Raw genomic sequence first — 19010 nt, 5'->3', positions numbered from 1 at the left:
CTCATTCATTTGTGTTATTTAAGGTTTACTGTATGCTTTGTATTATCATTGTTAGTTTAAATACTACATTTAATCACTTTTTCATGTTTACACCGAGATTTCACAAAATGTTTAGTCATGCAAATTTGGTTTGAAGTCATGGAAATCCATTGATCAAAATGGTATAAACCACTTAAGATGTTAAAACTGCTCTCTTTAGAACTACTGTACTCCTCTCTATACAGCCCACCTGTGGTGCATATATATATATATATATATATATATATATATATATATATATATATATATACTGTACTCTCCATGGTGCAGTTACAGAAAAGCAAAAATGAAAAAGATTCAGGTGCATTTAATGATGCTTTCAGAATCTTGCTCAAGCTTCCCAGATGGACTATATATATATACTGTCCTCTCTATACACCTGTGGTGTAGATATATAGGTATTCTTCTTGTTTCTGGAAATATAAGTGTCTGTATGTTTTTAACTATTGTCTATTATTCATATTGGTGGAAGAAACTCCTCAAAAAAAAGAGAACATTATAAAATTGCTGATGTTGACATGTACTGTTGTAATATTAAAATATCCATAACATATTTTACAATAGGGAAAAAACGTCCTGATCTTCAAACACTTTGGCACGAGGCTCGGTCTCGGTTTGTTGAGTGGATTTGGGGTTCTTCTGTTCGTTGATGAGTAAGTCATCGGCCTACACATAGACGATCTTTGGCCACAAAGGCTGCAACACAAAACATGGCGGACAAACGGGGAACGGACAACGTTGGAACCGATGAATTATCTCAGAGAGTCAAGAAGGCGAAAGCTGACAATGAGAATGGCGACGGAGGAGTTGGAAAGGATCCTGAATCTGAAAATATTCTGTCCGAGTTTAAAACGACGTCTGTCTTGAGTGATTCATCCCGGGAGAAGACCATCTTCGTGCACGGAAAGGTAACCGGAAGTTAGCTGGAAGAAACAGTTTAGCTCACTAACTCTAGCTTCGGTGCTGCTGAGAGCAATTGTTGGTAACTTAAGCGGGAAAGGGTTTTATTGTATTAATTCTAAGGGCTGAGTAGTTTCGTGAAGCAGAGATTGAACCATTGACTTCCGGTTCGATATTTCAAAATAATAGTCCGCGTGATATTGCCTTTTTGTAAGTTTTGAGTGCGACAACACGTGAATGGCTGGTTTGCATTCATTCCATCATGAGGGCATAACGAGCCTCCTTATTAACTCAGGCAGTAAGTCAATTATTGAAATTATTGTCATCACCAGCTCGGCGACCAGGAGGCTGTGGTCATCCTGGAGAAGACGCCCATCAGAGAGGACGCCCTGGCTGAGCTCCTCACTGGCGCCAAGCTGAAGCTGGAGATGAGGAACGACATCTACAGCACCTATCGGCTGCTGCCGCCCCCTCAACTCAATGGTGCAGTAAAAATGAAGAAGATATCATGAACTGACTGAAGGTATCGGCTCAGCCAAAGTTTGACAGCCTGTGCATTTCTGTTTCTGCAGAGATCAAGACCACGGTCGTGTGTCCGGCCACAGAGAAGCATGTCAAGAAATACCAGCGACAGGAGAGTTCCCTGGTGGAGGAGACGGGGGAGGACTACAAGTCCATCACTTTGCCCTACATTCAGAAGCAGAGTTTCAGCGTGCAGGTCGGTATCCTGAAATCACGCGCTTGCATCATATAGCATCTCCGTGAGTGTACAACATTAACATGTCGATTTATCTCCTCTAGTGGGTCCACAACATCCTGGAGAAGAAGGCGGAGGCTGAGAGGATAGTCTATGAAGATCCAGACCCAGAGGTTGGCTTTGTCCTCCTCCCAGATTTCAAATGGGACCAGAAACAGGTGAGCTGACACCAATGCTGGACCACAGTCTGTAACCCAAAAAATACTCGTCAGCCTTGTGATTTCAGACGGTTACACTCTCAAGACTACAGCCTTTTCTCCTGGCGTGAGAAATAACGTTGCGTCAACTGTGTGTGATGCTGAGCAGCTGCACGTTTCCTTGCTGAGCATCAACGGACTACGCAGTTTAACAACGTCTGTCTTCAGGTTGATGATCTGTACCTGATTGCCATCGTACATCAAAGAGACATCAGGAGTCTCAGGGACCTGACGTCAGAGCATCTAGCGCTGCTGCAGAACATCTTCCAGAAAGGAAAGGTGAGGGAAAAAATAACAAACAAGCAGAAACGTCTGTAGTATGAAGTCATTGGATTTCAATGATTTCAGTCCCATTTTATCTCAGTCCCTCTCATTTTGATGAAAGTAGTGACAGACAACACTTCTACTCAAAAAAGGATAATACAACATTTGGTATTAGACATTTATTTACATGTATCTACCATCTTATTCATATATTCCTCTGCTTTTGTGAACTTAAGACCTTTGGTAAACCAATTTCCATCACCAAAACGTTCGTCCACATAAGTAAAGATATGTTTTCACAAGAGATATGAAGAATTTCAAAAATCGAGCTTCAATTCAGATTTTTCTGCAATTTTGTACGTAACACATGGGTATGTATCTCATGCAAGTGCCTTTTTTTTTAAAAGGTGAATTTAAGAAATTTTGTAAAATCGAGAAAATGAGACGGGACATAGCTCTTAGTGATTGGAGACAGCAGTGGACATATCCATAAGGTCAAACATGCGTAGAGTCTGACGACGCCCCTTTCCTTGTGGTCTAGGAGGCCGTTCTGCAGCGCTACAGCCTTGCGGCCAGTAAGCTGAGAGTCTACCTGCACTACCAGCCGTCCTACTACCACCTCCACGTCCACTTCACCAAGCTGGGCTATGAGGTGCCGGGCTGCGGCGTGGAGCGAGCCCACCTCCTCGCCGACGTCATCCAAAACCTCCGGTCCGACCCCCAGTACTACAAAACACGGACCCTGTACTTCCCCCTGAGGGCGGACGACGGACTGCTCAGCAAGTTTAAGGAGGCGGGCCGGCTGTGACTCTCCCCGCCATGCACTCATTCCACCCGTTAGTAGATTCACATCCACGCTGTGTGGTTTATGGAGGAGCTTTTTTTGTATTTGCTACTTAATTTGTATGTGTTTTTTATTGTGCAACGATCTTCATATTGTTCCTGACGTGACACGAGTCCACCCAGCAGCTAAAGGGCTTTTCTGTCCGTCTCTGTTTTAAATGTTTTCTATGTGTTAACTGAATGTTGCCGACTGAATTAAAGAGCTTTTTCTTTTCTACTCCGTCTTCATGTTGTCACTTGTTTTGTAATATTAACGACGGGTTCAGTTGCCTGAGACAGAAGTCAACGCTTGCTTTTCATCACATATCCTGGTGGTGCTTTTTTATAGAGCACCTTTCAAACACTGAGGCAATTCAAACCTCCCAAATTTTGATGTCTGAATAATGCTGCGGTACATGAACTCTGCCACAACACCAGATGGCAGCAATAATCCCAAAAGAGTCCCAACTTTTCCAGTGAAACTCAACACAAAAACAAACTCCAGTCTCGGTAACTAATAATAAAGTGGGCTTCCCCTTGGTTTCCTTTTTCATCTCTAAAAGAGAACAAATGGTGTGTTGCAGGTCATCACCACAGGCCAGTTTGCAAACATTTGAAACCCAAGTACTATGTTTAGTTGGACTGATCAACATTCTGTCAGAGCTTCTAACAGCTTCAACCGACCGGCTCCAGGAGAGGTGACGGGTGATCCAGTGTGGAAGCAGAGTGGTGCGTTTACTGTCCAGGCAGAGAGGCGTTCAGTTGTTTGGTATTAAGGATTTTTCTTGCAGCAGGCATCTTTTTTTCATCTCATCAGATGTCAGTTGGCCCGATGCTCTGCTTTGTGCTTATGTTGCATTCGTGTGTTGCTCGTAAAAATGTAAACTAATTAACAGGACCCAAACCTGTCAGAAAATAGAATAAGAGACTCGTCATATCCATTCAGGCAGCGTGTCAGGGACCCTTCAGTGGTCTGTTAGTCTGATGGCTACAACCTGTTCAAGGGTCGAGTTCATTAATGTCAAGAGAAGTTTTGTAAATTCTAAAAGATTCTGAATTTGAGTGAATCTGTCACGTTATGAGTGAGAGAGCCATCACAGTTCAATCTGCATGACAGCATTGTATTAGTTCAATGTCACAACTGAACCAGCACAGAATAGCATAGAAGAATCGGATGAAACACACTATTGCACTTGTGTCACAAACTCTACATTCAAATAATTTTGTCCCAGAAAGTGATTTAAACTTGAGCTATTTCTTTTTTATTTTGAGTCGCGGCAGGATTGTGGCTATTCCGAGCCGCCTGTGAACGCAGCACCGTGGAGCAGAGGACGCAGGGACCGAGACAAATAATCCAATCACTAGTCACTCGTGCAGCAGCAGCGCTGACGTCCTGCTCCAGTCTGAGGGATGACTTCACCCTGACGCCGGCTGAGATAGAGCCCACCCGGTGAGTACCCCGCGCGTGCACGGGACACCTGAACGCAACGCAGCTGCGCGAGAGGGCAACTTGTTGGCGGAGGTGTGTGTGTGAGAGAGAGTTGTTATTGGGCTGAACGGAATTTATGACGTTGATCGATACATGCGGTCGATATCGCTTTTGTTTTGTGCTTCGGCCGAAGTTGTTGAGGGAGGAGGAGGAGGAGGAGGAGGATAAGTGTGTTTTCTGTTTGGATCGCGCTTACTGGGAACACTGGGACGATGTAGGTGGGCTGCTTATGGCTCTAATTATTCTCAAGAGATAGGGAGTTTTTTATTTTAGAGGGTTTTATTTTGGGACATCTCTTTGATGTTCTAACTTTATTTAGTTTTTGTATGTTGGTTGCACTATATACGTTTGGGTGTTGGTGATCAGATACATCTTTTAAATAATTAAAATTGATATACTCACAGATTATCTTTACTTTTTCTTTCATTTCATTATTCACCCCAAACGCACTCTGATGAGGTCACTACTAACCTTATCCATATTTCAGAGTATGTTTGGGGTGAACTGTCTTAAATTGGCTAATCTGCCCATAAGGACCCTGTTGATAATCCACATCTGCTCTTTAGTGTGTTATTGTAGAACAGCTGTTTGCACGTGCATGTTGTAATAAGTCTTTACCTGAAGAACTGTGTATTCCATTGGTTTTATTATTATTATTATTATTATTATTATTATTATTATTATTATTATTTTAGTCTTCAATTCAAAGTCGATTTCCTCCTTTTCCATTACTGTCAGCCATTCTGTAACACTGTGAGATCACACACACACACACACGCACACACACACACACACACACACACACACACACACACACACACACACACACACACACACACACACACAGTGTAACACGGTGTGTGAGCTCAGTGTTTGGCAGCAGCAGGTCAAGGACGGGCCAGATTAAACAGTTATATTTCACTGTGTGGGAACCTCTGTAATCCTGAACGCCGCCCGACTCAGAATAGTCGTGTTGTGAGTCGGCGTGAGAGGATGAACGGCTCCATTGATCCGGGATCTGCTGATCTGATCCTCATGAGGATGAACCTCCACCTCTCTGAGTGTTTCTCTGTGACAATGAGGCGAACGCACCGCCTCCAACAGCCGGATAATCGATGCCGTCAGACCACCGCCCTGGTAATCTGACTGTGTGTGTGTGTGTGTGTGTGTGTGTGTGTGTGTGTGTGTGTGTGTGTGTGTGTGTGTGGCCTGTCAACTGTCACAGCCGATTGGAGGGCTGATCAGGTCGTTCTAGTCACTGGGTCATTGAACAAGCCCTCAGAGATTTTACAGATGTCCTGTTTACTGTTCCCCTCTGAGAGGAAATGGCATTGTGATAACGCACATACACACTTATACACACTTATACACACACTGAGACACGTACACAGCTGTTGTCGTGTCCCGCCCAGTGGAGCTGGATGGGCCTCTGCTGCGTACTGGAGGTGTTTGTGGGTTGTTTCCTCCTGTCTGGGGTTAGTTGATGGTGAGGCCAGTGTCACTCCCTGCACCATTACAGGGAACATCCGTTTTTATGAATGAAGGTCGGTGTGCTTGTCAAGGTTGGACATCGCAACCTGGGAAAAGACAGAAAAAGTTGAGTCTCACAACTTTATGTATGTAGTATTTGGTTTGATGAAGTTGCCCTACACATTCATTGGTTAGCTGACCTCTACAGTACATCCTCTACTGATAATCTGATGATCTACTAAAGGCAGACAGGAGAAACAAAAGTTGCAACATAGTTTGCTGAAGTATCGTCATGAAAATTCAACCGTGATCAAACCTGACGGCATGTTCACTGACCGTCCACCACAGTCGTAGCATTGAGATGCGTTCTTCGCTCTGTGAAGGCGTCGGCGTTCAGGTTAGAGGCCGCCGTCCTTCACTTCAACTCTTTGAATCAACCGCATGTGGGCCTCCTGTTGCTGCTTCAACACACGCACACACACACACACACACACACACACACACACAACACACACAATAGGTGTGTGTGTTTTGTTCACGCCAAAAAGCTCAGAGATGGAGAAAAAGAAGAATATATCTCAGCTTGTTGGAGGAGTGTGCTCTGTGTAGGATCTGTCACACACACACACACACACACACACACACACACACACACCACCCAGTATGGCTGGCTCTTGCAGGAGTATGATTACAGGGCTATTTACATTACAACATAGAGCGACAGAGAAAAGGGGGCGAGAGATTGGCAAACAGAGAGAGAGAGAAAGAAGATAGTTTCCAGATGTGAGGTGGAATTCAGAGAGCTACAGAGTAACTCCCCTCCTCCTCTTCCTCCTCCTCTTCCTCTGAGCAAGAGATCTGGATCAGCATGTGCACTTTGTAATGGAGAGAATAGGCGACTGAGAGAAACCACAAAACAGAGGAGAGGGAGAAGGCGTTGCACTGCAGGGGCTGGTGAGAGGAACTCGAGCAGCAGAGGGGAAAGAAGTGATGGAGATGGAGGAAAGGGATGGAAAGAATAAAGCAGAAAGAGGAGGGAAGAAAAGCAGGGCCTCTTGGTCGACCACAAGTCCAGAACTCTAACAGTGGGGGGATTCAGTTTGTGGAGGTTGTTTTAGTGTTGGTGAGCCAAAAGAGAATCCACCTAAATGTAGCAGAACTCATTTCAAAACACAAAGTTTTATTCCCAGACACTCGGAGACGTCGTGCTTTTTCTTCAGCGTCCAATCTGAGCTTGTGTCTGCTGTCTTTACACGTAGCATTTCAGTTTCAGCTCATGAGGACTGTGTAGAAAACATTGTCCCTCGTTTATTTCAGTGAGATTTGCACACAGGCTGTACTTAAAAAGTGGACGTTGTCATCGTGATACCTCGTTGGTTTGTGGTTGCCGCCATCTTTTGCCGCCAGACAATTCAGTTTGCCTATAAATGTCTTATTAGCTCAACTTTCTCATTGACTTCCACACAATCGGACTGTTTTTGCAACCGGAGGAGTCGCCCCCTGGTGGCCAGTGGAAAGAGTGCATGTTTAAGGTTCCCTTTGCAGAACCGGAGGTTGCCCTCAGGCTGGGCAGGACAAGTTCGACCCGGACAAATGCAAACCACTGTCGACGTGGTCACCGTTCTGTTTAAAAGCTCTTTCCCTTCTCATTATGCGCTCCGCCATATTGTTGGCAAACCGCAAACCAAGAGGCACGTTTTCCTCCTCTTCTTCTGTTCGATGCCACTGGTCAGCAGCCGTCACTGACTGTCACCATTGCAACATGGCTCTCAGAGTTAGCCTGGGGGTAGGGCGGCTAACCTTCTGGGCTCTGAGCCAGTCTGTGCTTGTGTGGCACCGTCTAGGCCCCAGGACATTAAACTAGAGCAGCTAAATGGAACTCAGCCATCATTCAGTTCATCATATCTACCTGAGCTCTCTCTACCTTCGTCCCTCCCACTGTAGTTTGTGTTCTCAAAGTCAAAAGCTCAATATATAAATCCACTTCACACGAATAAGTTCATTTATTATGATTACTAAAAGGACCGCCCTTCAGCTTCTCTCTCTCTCTCTCTCTCTCTCTCTCTCTCTCTCTCTCTCTCTCTCTTTCTCTCTCTCACGTTTCAGGAAATACCAACATCCACTTTTTTTCTTCGAAGGAAAACTGGCCCACATTCCTCTTGGCTCTATAAACAGAAAGCTGCATGATTGAGATATATATATGTATATATACACTCACACACATTTAGACATGTACACATTTCACAAAGAGTTGCGCCACACTTGGATCCGTTCGGACATGTCAGCGTTGAGAAATTCATCCAGCACACGTAGACGGAGACTTTGGACGGTTGCGTTTTGAAAATCTTCTTCTTTTTGTTTTTCGGGAGGTGAAAACGAGTGAAGGGAGCGACCAGGTGTTTCATGTACTGAGAGGTCATAAATCTCTCGTAAAGAGGGAGTCTTTTAGATTCCCTCTCAAAAAGGCTGAGAGTTCATTTTCCCACCTAAAAAGGAAAAGTAACATTCCTGGATTGGGTGTGCTGTGACTGATACCTGGACGATTAAAGCCACTCTGATGGGAGGTTGCATCATCTATGCAACCTCTTTCCCATCGCAGCTTTTTAGCATTTTCAGCTCGTTGTTTTGGTTTTGTGGGAAGCAACTTTAATGTTTTGGTTCACTCTCATCCGGCTCACTCTCAGACGTGCCCCGTCTAATTGGTTTGACCCAGTTTTACGTGACAGGAAGTGTCGTACACTTCTTTGAATTTGATTTATTCTCCTGTCTCGTGAGCTGCGTGTAGGTTTGTGTCTGATACATTGCTTTTCCTGAGTGTCTGGACATCCTGGCTGCGTGGCGGAGGGGTTCAGGATGGGGAATCCCAGGATCCTGATTCCTGGAGTTAATCACGAGCGAATGTATTGAACGCTGAATGTTTGGTGGAAACACTTGATTAACCCGCACGTTAAAATGGAGGAAATCCTCTGTCAACCCTACTTCACCTGAGAGGGTCCTTTCTGATGGGGGGGGAGGCGGGGGTGTGTGTGTGTGTGTGTGTGTGTGTGTGTGTGTGTGTGTGTGTGTGTGTGTGTGTGTGTGTGTGTGTGTGTGTGTGTGTGTGTGTGTGTGTGTGTGTGTGTGTGGAGGAATTTTGCAGTCCCAGGGTGCCAACAAGGATTTTCGAGGCTGCGTGTTTGTTTATTATTCTGTTGAAATGGAGCTGCAGAGCTCTGGAACTGATACAGACCGAGTCTGTCTTTGTTTACTCTGACAAACACACACACATACACACTCACTCTGGTGACTTGGACAGCTTATATCAATTTCAACATGTTTGGAGTGAGTCACACAGACAACAGTCGGTCTGGGCACGTCGGAATTGAGCAATCCGCCCCACTATCACCCCTCTTCGGTGAACGGTCGAATGATTAATGGGATGTGGATGTTTTTGAGGCCAGTTTTCATGCGGCCGCCTCAGCACTAAGATTCTACTCTTGCGTTTGAGATTCAGTTCAGAGGTGCAATTGGATGACAAAGCATTTCTGGAAGGAGTACATCTTTAAACTTTGCCTTGATATCTCTCTAACCCGTGAACTATTGAAGCGTGTAAAGGCATTCCTTATCATAGGGGATGATTTTTGTCATTTTATTCCAATGTGGTTGTCAGGATCCTACAATGATCATTTAAGTGAACCGGCCAGAGAGCTAAAATTGACTCCTTCTCTCGGTTGTGTGTGTGTGTCTGTGAGGTTTTAGCAGCAGGGAGTCTCTGGATCAACCCTTATGTCACCTGGCAGCCGCACACGCACAGGCACTCGGTGCTGTAGTGGTTGTAGGTCGATCAGCTCCCTACTTATGGTGATTAACTGCGACAGGCTGTTGCGCGACCGCTAGGCCCTCGTGCCGAGACGGAGGCAATGATTAACGCGAGGCTCTGTTTTTGCGCGAGGCATTTGACGGGCAGTGACATGAACGGTGTGACGATAACTCAGACAAGCTGAGCGTACACAGAGGCGTGGCAAAGGACGATCACATCTGGGAGAAACTTTTGATTCCACTTTTTTGTCAGCCTTTGATTTTTTTTTTTAGGCTGGTGGCACAAACTAAAACCTCCATTATAAATATCCTGTCACGAGCATCCGTCAATTGAGAAAAATCCATGCTGTCATCACTAAGCGCATGTATATCGATTGATTTTAGCAAAGCAAGTCCATTTTGTGAAAGTAGAACACCACAGTGCACCAGGAAAGTCTATACTGAATGGAGCCCAAGTAAATCTAATTTGTCCCTGTATGGCTGGGAAATTGTTTGTTTTTTGTGTTATCTCATGTGGGCTTTTCCGAAACAGTTCGGCCTTTAGGTTCTCAGGGTCAAACAATATACAGCACATACTTTCCTCAATAGACAGACCGATAGATACAACATACAGTATGTAAATACTCTACTATGTGTAAATATAAGTCTTCAGAGGTTCAGTAAATTAGTTGCACTTATATTCTAAATATACAACAGCCAAGTTAGCAAGAGATTGCAGTAAAATAAAAGTCATCAGTGGGTGTAGGTCCAGTAATGATTAAGCCTGAATGATTTGATAAAGCACTTTCTTTTTTATTTGAATTAGTTTTGATTTAACTTCAATTAAATAAATAACTTTATAAGTTAAGCCTGCATTATTGATCTCCATCAAACCCAGGGGGAATATCTGGCTCATTAGCAGCTAAATGCTCCACTTTGTTCACCAGCTAACAGCGCTAACTCTGTCCATAGCTTACAGTGGGTTTATCACAGTTTTTTTTCATAACTGGTAGCTGGAAACAATGCTAATGAGAGCCGAGAGATTGATTCAAAACAGTAACAATGAGCTGAAAGATGTTAGAGCGCTCAGTCCACATCATGCTAGCTGCTCATCAAGACAGGGGTCGTTAGCTCACACGAGCTATCTCGCTACCTCATGCAGCTTCATTTAGGAGTCTATTTTTCCACAGTACGCGAGTAAGAATGGAGGCTGATGGCCAATAAAAAGGCATGGAATAACTCAGAGACACGTCCAAATAAATCAACGTGGACAAATTGTTTCCCTCATAGATATACAGTCTACGGTTAGCCTCGACTTTGTCTCTGCTGCAGGGCAGTGGCTGGGGGTCAACGATGCGCTAGCGACCCCTGCTGGCTAGAGCTCGATTAATAGTAGTGAGTGAGGAGTCAGCAAGCAATCATTGGCAGTTTAAAACCTGAAATACAAGTTTTTTAAGACTGTTTGAGTCACGGCAACCACAAGAAGTCCTTTAGCATGTGTCTATAATCGGCCACCCAAAATATTATCCAGTTTTCTTGCCAGAAGAATTGGAGATTGGCCGTGGACAGACACAGAGATGCACACACACTCACGGCGCAACTTGCGCACGCCATTTAAAAATAAATAAATAACTAAAGCATATGTTTAAGCACAACTATTCATCATTAAATGAAAAACATGGCATCGGCCAGTCTACAGAATAACTGATTTAGTTGATCAGTGAACAGTCGGGTGACAAAGGAAGAGGATAAGGTCATGGGGGGCAGGCTCTTGCTCCCACTTTGCCTCCTCCCTCATTCCACCCTCTTTATCCTCCTCCCTCGCCCTTCCCTCCGCTGCATTTCCAGCCGTGGTGACCGGGAGGAGAGGAGTGAGGCATGCAGCAGCAACTCAGTCACTCATTTAGTCAATTGTTCTCCTGCGAGCTCACTGCTGTATTGAACCACCACAAGGATTTGTTCTGCACTGTGAGACGTGCTTCTCCAGGAAAAGCCGATTTCCTCGCTTCCGAGGACATTCCTGATTCTTTTGAGAAGGAGATTCCTGTTTTTTGCTCCCATAATTCTGTGCTTCTTGCGTGATACTCTGATCCCGGCATAATCCCACTTTGACTGCGGTTAGGATTGGCTCGCTGTTGTGCCTCTAAAGTTTGGAGAAGAGAGCTCTGTGTGAAATTCGGGACTGTAGCGGAGCTCAAAGGGAGGGGGAAGATGGTTTGACTTGGAAGAGAGAGCTGTCTTCCCGTGTGGAGTTGCATCTTCTCAGTTGCAAAGAGAGAGAGAGGAGTCAGGGTCTGATGCGGGACAACCGCTCAAGGTGTTGGATTTGAGGGTGAACAAAAAAAACTGTAATTTTGCAAAGACTAAGAAAGAGGTATTTTGTCTTGGGACAGTTCTTCCACCATGGCTGGGATGTATGGATGCTTCAAGAGCAAAAAGTAAGTTGTTTTTGCCATAATGATTTTGCATTACTTTCATCTGCGTATAATACTGGTGAATGATTATGATGAAGCGATATTGTGATGCTCAGTTGTGTTGCACCAAGCGACAATAACTCAGAATGGATCTCCTGAATATTGCAAACTCTTGTTTCGACATCACTCCTCACGTACAACATGACTAAAGCTCTGTGTCGCAGGAAGCTGTCATCTGAAAGGGATATGCCATCGTTCAACTATCGCAATAGAGGCCGTGGACTTGTAATACCTAAAGGCACAAACAGGTGTTATCTCACAAGTGGACACATCTTGTACTGAAGAGCCAAATATGCTGACCACAGCAGACAGAAATTACAAATCTTTCCCCTCAGAGCGCGCTGATTGTAACCACACGCTGTGGGTTGTAGTTTTACCCCCAGGGTTGACCCTGCCTTTAGTTGCAGCTGTCTAATCAAACTTTTGTTTATGGACACAATCAATGGCTTGTAGTCGGCGCTGACAGTCAGCTGTATGACTCAGAGCTCGGAGAGTGATTTTACACTGGTAGTTAATGACGAGTCAGGAAATCCCAGGACCAGACTTGCTCTTGTTTTTGTTTTTACGCAAGAGAATCAGGTCGATGAACACTATCTGCTGTCAGTACTCTCTGAGGCGGGATCAGTCATGGTGTTGCTCAACGCAGGGCTGCATACTTGATAGCTGTGGGCACATTAGACTCCGTCCTTCTTTCAATTTGAGTGCTTGTTTTCTGTCGTAGTTGAGAGGAGCCCTCAGTGATCTGAATGCTTTGACTCGCTATATATAGGCCTGGGCTTGGCAGTGCGACGGGACCACAGACGGTTAGGATAATGAGGGCCTTTAGCTTTTTGACTATAGTAAAGAAACTTCATTTGGAGCAGAGCTGTGGCGATGTGGTGTTGAGCTCACTGATTCCCCCGTCCACTGTCTTTGTCTTTGGCCTCTCAGTCTCATGACACGACAACAATGGAAGCTTTTTTGGCCCACTCAGCCGAGTTGACTTAGACAAACATTTTGTTTGTGTGTGTGTGAGAGAGAGAGTGTGACACAGGGGGAAAGTGAATTAGGCGTGTGGATGAGCTGTGAGACAGCGACACACAGATCCAACTGAAGAACCACATTTGTGCTCTCCTGGAATTCGTTCAATACTGAAACAAAGATGAGCTTGAATGACTTCTAACTACAAACTGTCAGTATGCAAAGCTGATGGTGCCTTCAGACTGAACTAATGAAGTCGTATTTTCAACAAGTCCACCATTCATATGCTTGGCTGAGCGGTTTAAAGGAATAGTTCAACCAAAAACAATATGATTTGTACATAGGCTGCTAGGCTCTGTCTGTGTGGTCTCCGGGAAAAAGTTTTTATTGAATACTGTCAAGAAGAGCAAAGAATCTGAAAAATGCAAACAGATGTTGACAGAGGATGAAAGAAAGACATTAAAAAAAAATGCTGAAAAATGAATGTGCAGCTCTGTCAAAGCGTCTTTATGTATTTGCGGGTTCATGGAAAACTTATTGGTTCTAAACAAATCTTTTTCAGATTATCCGAGAAAGGCATGCATGCACACAATAAAAATAAATCCTGCTTTGGTTCGTGGAAGCAGGGGCGGTTTTGGGCACGGCGACCCGGGCCGCTGCCCGGGGCGGCACTTTTTCATGACACGTGGGGGGCGGCACGACCACTTAAAAAAAAAAAAAAAATCATCTGGGCCGTGAAGCGGTTTTCGATATCTATCATGCCACTGTGTGGGGGGTTGGCGGATTGCCAACCCCCCACGCGGACGCCCGGGCCCCCTGCGGCTGCTTGCTGGGGGGGTGGTGGCGGCTGCGGGTCGTGTGTGTGTGTGTGTGTGTGTGTGTGTGTGTGTGTGTGTGTGTGTGTGTGTGTGTGTGTGTGTGTGTGTGTGTGTGTGTGTGTGTGTGTGTGTGTGTGGGGCGGGCCTGAGCTTGTTTCTCTGCTACGAGCCGGTCCGTCTCGGGGTGACGGGAGAAAAAGACCGAGCCCCGACGTCTGTTGTTTATGTCCAGTCTACTGACTCTACTCCGTACCTTAAACCTTTATGTCACTCTGTCACTTCATTAAAACCTGCTTCACAAAGACAGGATGTTGAAATGGAGGCAGGGTTTCAGAGCTTTTTCGGCGTTCTCAGTATACTCTGCCTTGATTTCAATCCAGAACACAGAGTTGTAACGGACTTTTAAGTTTCACTTTTGGGGTAACGTAACCTCTTGACATGTGTCAAGATGTTACGTTTGAGGCTACGCACAGACGGATGTATCCGGTTTTTTTTCAAAATAAAATATTTGTCCGGGGGGCGCTCGGAGGGGGGGGGGGGGGGTCTCGCCCGGGGCGTAATTACATGTGGAACCGCCACTGCGTGGAAGAGTAGCGCCTTCAAAGAGTGTTTGCACTGATGTGCTTTCATCTTTTTGGGTTGCTCCGCTCACCTTGATGTTATTTGATAGAAAACTTTGCCTGTGACCACAAAGAGCTTATGGCTTTAAGTAGCTTACTGTTCACGATTAATATTGTTTTTGGATGAACTACGCCTTGAAGTCCTAAGAACACTTTTAAAACGTACACAAAATAATTCATGTTTTCCCGTTACTTTTTCAAAAAAATGTAATGATTTCTACGCAGTGTTAAAAAAAAATTAGAACAAATAAAAGCCAAGCAAAAATGAACTAAAGACATCAGAAAACAAAGGTCAAACGTTTGCTGTGAGGTGGTGTTATTGTTCTCCAGAAGCATTTGGTGAGACCTTAATGTCCCCACGTTAAAGTCCCCAATATGAACATAAGGCGTAAATCTAAAGCCGACTTTTAAAAGCCGTCAGCTGGAAGGAGAGAGGAAAGCTTGACAGTGAATAAACAGCCCGGGCTTCACAAATGCTTAATTGGCCACAACCCATGATGCAACAGGCTACATGCTGTAATATTTCAATCCATAGAAAACAGAGCAAAAGCCTGTTTTTAACCTTTTTTCCGTGTTTTAGTATCTTAATCTAGTTGTTGCAAACATCCGGCAGTTTTTAGGTCCCGCCCACCAGTGGCATTGAGCCGCACGGTGAAAGTAGATGAGCGTCTTGAAGCTGACGACAAGTGTGTGTTCTCACTTTCTCACTTCCTCACCGGGCCCCAGTCTTTCCCAATGCTCCCCCCGGCCCAACAAGCATTATGTAACCACAGCGGGTCGAGTTTGTTCAGCGGGAACGGTGATGCAGCTGTAAATGAATGTAGGCCGAGCAGAAGCACTGATGAGTGTTTGGTCAGTTTCTGTCTGGAGTCCATTTAAGGCGTGTTGCTAAGAGCTCAGGAGGAGACGGAGGAGAGCTGGAAGACGAGAGGAACCCAAATGAATAGTTTATGTATTATAAACAAACCTCGGGGGTAAAAGGCAGCTATGGAGCTGCTTGGACATTAATGGTATTTCCAATGAAATCTGAAGCTGACAAAGTGCATTGAGCTCCTGTCCAGTTTAGAGATGAAGAGACCGACACACAGTTCTTATGCCTCTCACTTAAATGTAAACTAAGGGGCGTTGCAATCTTAAAGTGGTTATTCCTACATCTGATTACCAAGGCTAAACTTTTAATATGTTATTATTACTATTTAAATATACACCAAGTTGGCTCTACCTGTAGTGAGAAATGAACTGTGTCCCAAAACATGACGGGGCAGCACGAATACAGAAGCTGAACAAATAACGTACACATAAAACTACCGTTAGGTGAAGCTAAGAACACTGAGCCGCCCTCATTCTGGGTATTATTAAGACAAGAATGAATTTCTTTTCAAAGTGTTTTTATCTTTAGGTCAGCTAAACCTTTTCTACCAGGTTGACGAAGATTGCAAAGTCTTCATTCAGAGTGTGGATCATCCTACAATCAGAGTACATATCTGTTATTTTGATGTTTGTGTGAAGATATAATCAGTCCTATCCAGTCTGACTCGTGCGGTTATAATAACACACTTGGGAAGTCATGACTGTTACTTTATCACCTCTTTTTTTTTTGCATTTAAATGCGTGGGAAAGTCAAAGTAACGGTGACATTCTTCGGAGCACAGGACTGAAATGTTCTGAATAATTTCCTTCGTAGTCACCGTCTCCTGCTGACTATGCAGGCTCTGAATGGTTGAATGGGCCGAGGGGAAATACCGCGGTTTTAAAGGCCATGTTCCCAGCGGGGGGGTGTGTGCGGTTGGACGAGAGACAGAGGAACAGACAAAGAGAGAGAGGAGGGATGGTGAGATAATGACACCGGAGGAAACAGAATGAAGAGACAACGAGAGGAGGGGGGCGGGGGTAACAAAGACATGTTGGTGTGGAGCTGTTATCTGGCCACATTCTTTATATATTTCTCATACCCTTTTATGGTCCTTTGGCTCAAGTAATGGAGATGGGTTAGACAATAACAAAACTCGTGTAAAAGCTTTTTAACATCTGGGGAGGGAGTAATAAGAGAGTGAAGGATGTAGCTGCTGCCCTTTTTACGTGCTGTTCCCAATTACTGTTTTATTAGATAACATGCAGAGGGACATGTGACAAGATGGCAGGAGGAAACATCCAGACTGGACCTTGTACAGCGTTCAATAAACCATTCCAGATTGAACCAGATCCACGACAGGCTACTTTACGTTGTAATTTGATGACCGTCTGAATCTCTGATGTGTCTGGTTTGACATATTCGCTTTCCTGCCAACAGTTAAATGAGATTATAGATGGCAACTGTCATGCTTTTACACTGAATACGTAGCTAGAGCTGAGACCGGACGGACGACACAACTCTGGGAAGTCATTGGCCCAGCCGAGAAATGGTTCCAGCATGTAACTCTCCATTGATTTAACATATTGTTGTTTAGATTAGGTTAGATATTCCTTTATTAGTCCCGCAGTGGGGAAATGTCAGGATTACAGAAGCAAACAGGGTAAAGTGCACACAAGAGTAAAAAATCAAAAGAAGTAATATAAATCATAAACGGTAGAAAACAGTAAAAATCTACAATACGGAATTTTATATATATATATATATATATATACAGAATAAAATTTAACTATTATTATGAACTGTATTAATATTAATATTGCACAGGTTGAAGGGTTATTTGTGGTCTTCTGCAAGCTCAGTTGGTTGTGCAGCCTGACAGCAGCAGGAAGGAAGGCCTTGCTGTACCTTGTTTGTACAGATGAAACAAAACAAGATATAACATGATAATAAGTGAGGTTATGTTCACTAAATTGTCGCAGATTCGCCATTGGAGTGTTGCTCAAGTGCTCGTTTAGGCCTCGCACTTGAAACTGGCTTACGGCCTCATTGGAGCACCGACAATAGTCAAGAAGTTCAGTTGAATGTGACAAGCTTCAAATGAGCATGAATCAGCTCAGGTTACCTGATCAGTTTAGGACGATTTGAATTGTCATTCTGGATCAGATTTGTGTTATTTTACGACAGAACATGTTCAGGCTGTTATTCATTAGGTTAAGTGGATCTGCTGTTTCCTGGAAGTCAGTGTTCTTAGCTTTATAAAACGTGTGTGTTAGTAAACCAAATTAAAGTGTTATGTCCTGAATTGCATCTTGGGTATCCATTTACCTTTTCATTTTTTTTACTGAAATTCATTCCAGCTGCTCAGGGAAGCTTTTGTCCAGTCCTTCATTTGCAGCAAAGCGACTGTCCAATGAAGGCGTTCTGATCCCTGTATGATTCTCAGCGTGTGCACAGCAAAGAAAAGCGATGGCTTGGAGATGAGATCCAGCCAAGATTATTAGCCTGATTCGCACCCAATATGTCGAAAGGAATTCCCTGTGATGTGTCTGTGTTATTCCACCACGTCAACATACTGCATGGTGCTCTCTAAGTCGACATGCATGCTGCTCATGTCCGTCTATGCAACACGCCTTGTCTGTATGTTACATCTCTACCCAGAGGCTCATCTCAGTCAGCCAAGTTCATTGTTTCAGCTGACTGGAAAAATCCTTCTCCTCTCTCTTTCTCCCCGCGGAAATTGAAGGCTTGCGGTCCGTCATGGACCCACTAACATCATATTACCGCGGCCAATTCATCTGCACCGCCTCGGTCCGGATTCTGATCTCCACTCACTCTGCCAGGACTCTGCCTTTTTCTTCTTCTTTTGCACGGGGAATATATTCGTAAATTCTCTGGCCAAGCACCTAAAAATAGGCCTTTGACTGGTCTTTTTGGGGTTTCCCTACGGATCCCTCGGAGGGATGCATTAATGGTGATCATTGCTATTGAAATAACAGACTGAATATTGCAACCAGAGTTTAAATGGTCCGCATTAGTCCCATCACAGGGCTCTTCACCTCAAACATCCCCATCTTTTTCGAGTTTTTATGTGTGTGTGTTGTGCTCAAGGCATCATGAATTAAAAATAGATGTTCTTGATAATACTTTACATTCGGAAAACCCACACTGATGCGATGCGAATGAGCCGCCCTGCATCAAGGGACGGATTGTGCGATGGAGAACAGAATTTCATTCATAAACGGTGTTGGCTCCCCCGGCTCTAACTGCTCTCCCATGACTGAGGTTTAGCTCTGCTTCTACTGTGTACGTCCAAACCGCTAAAAGGAAATCTAATGGGAAATCGTTACCGTAACGTAATCACGTTATCGAAGGGAGAAAGCATTGAATATTCCTTGGACTGGTCACAGGGACGACCGATGTAACTCTGCAGCGATGGACGTCAGCGCTGAAGGGGTTTTGCCCGACAGTGTCCAACAATACGGGTTAAAAGCTCCCGTACACAGTCGGCTACTTGTCTACGCTCTGCCTCTGATTCATTGTAAATACTCTGCGCTCCCTAATTGCTGTAGT

General features: G+C 44.5%; 2 protein-coding genes across 2 annotated transcripts in view; both read left to right on the top strand.

The window, feature by feature from the left end:
• Nucleotides 1-749: 749 nt before the first annotated feature.
• On the top strand, nucleotides 750-3121 carry dcps (decapping enzyme, scavenger; the record flags this gene model as incomplete). Its single annotated transcript, XM_079228885.1, has 6 exons — nucleotides 750-947; nucleotides 1272-1422; nucleotides 1512-1657; nucleotides 1741-1854; nucleotides 2062-2172; nucleotides 2699-3121. 6 exons carry the CDS (start codon nucleotides 750-752, stop codon nucleotides 2963-2965), a joined length of 987 nt encoding a protein of 328 aa, XP_079085011.1. The 3' UTR covers nucleotides 2966-3121.
• Nucleotides 3122-12135: 9014 nt separating this feature from the next.
• The window catches only part of LOC306746020 (uncharacterized protein), a gene marked incomplete at its 5' end in the record, with an annotated part of 28820 nt that continues 21945 nt past the window's right edge, over nucleotides 12136-19010 (top strand). Inside the window, one exon of the mRNA XM_079228884.1 lies at nucleotides 12136-12153. Coding sequence (XP_079085010.1) covers nucleotides 12136-12153 — 18 coding nt within the window. The remainder of the gene's footprint in view (nucleotides 12154-19010) is intronic.

Source organism: Taurulus bubalis, assembly GCF_910589615.1.
Source record: "Taurulus bubalis genome assembly, chromosome: 13".
NCBI lineage: Eukaryota > Metazoa > Chordata > Actinopteri > Perciformes > Cottidae > Taurulus > Taurulus bubalis.
Note: the sequence above shows the minus strand (reverse complement) of the source record. Positions and strands in the feature narration are given on the sequence as shown.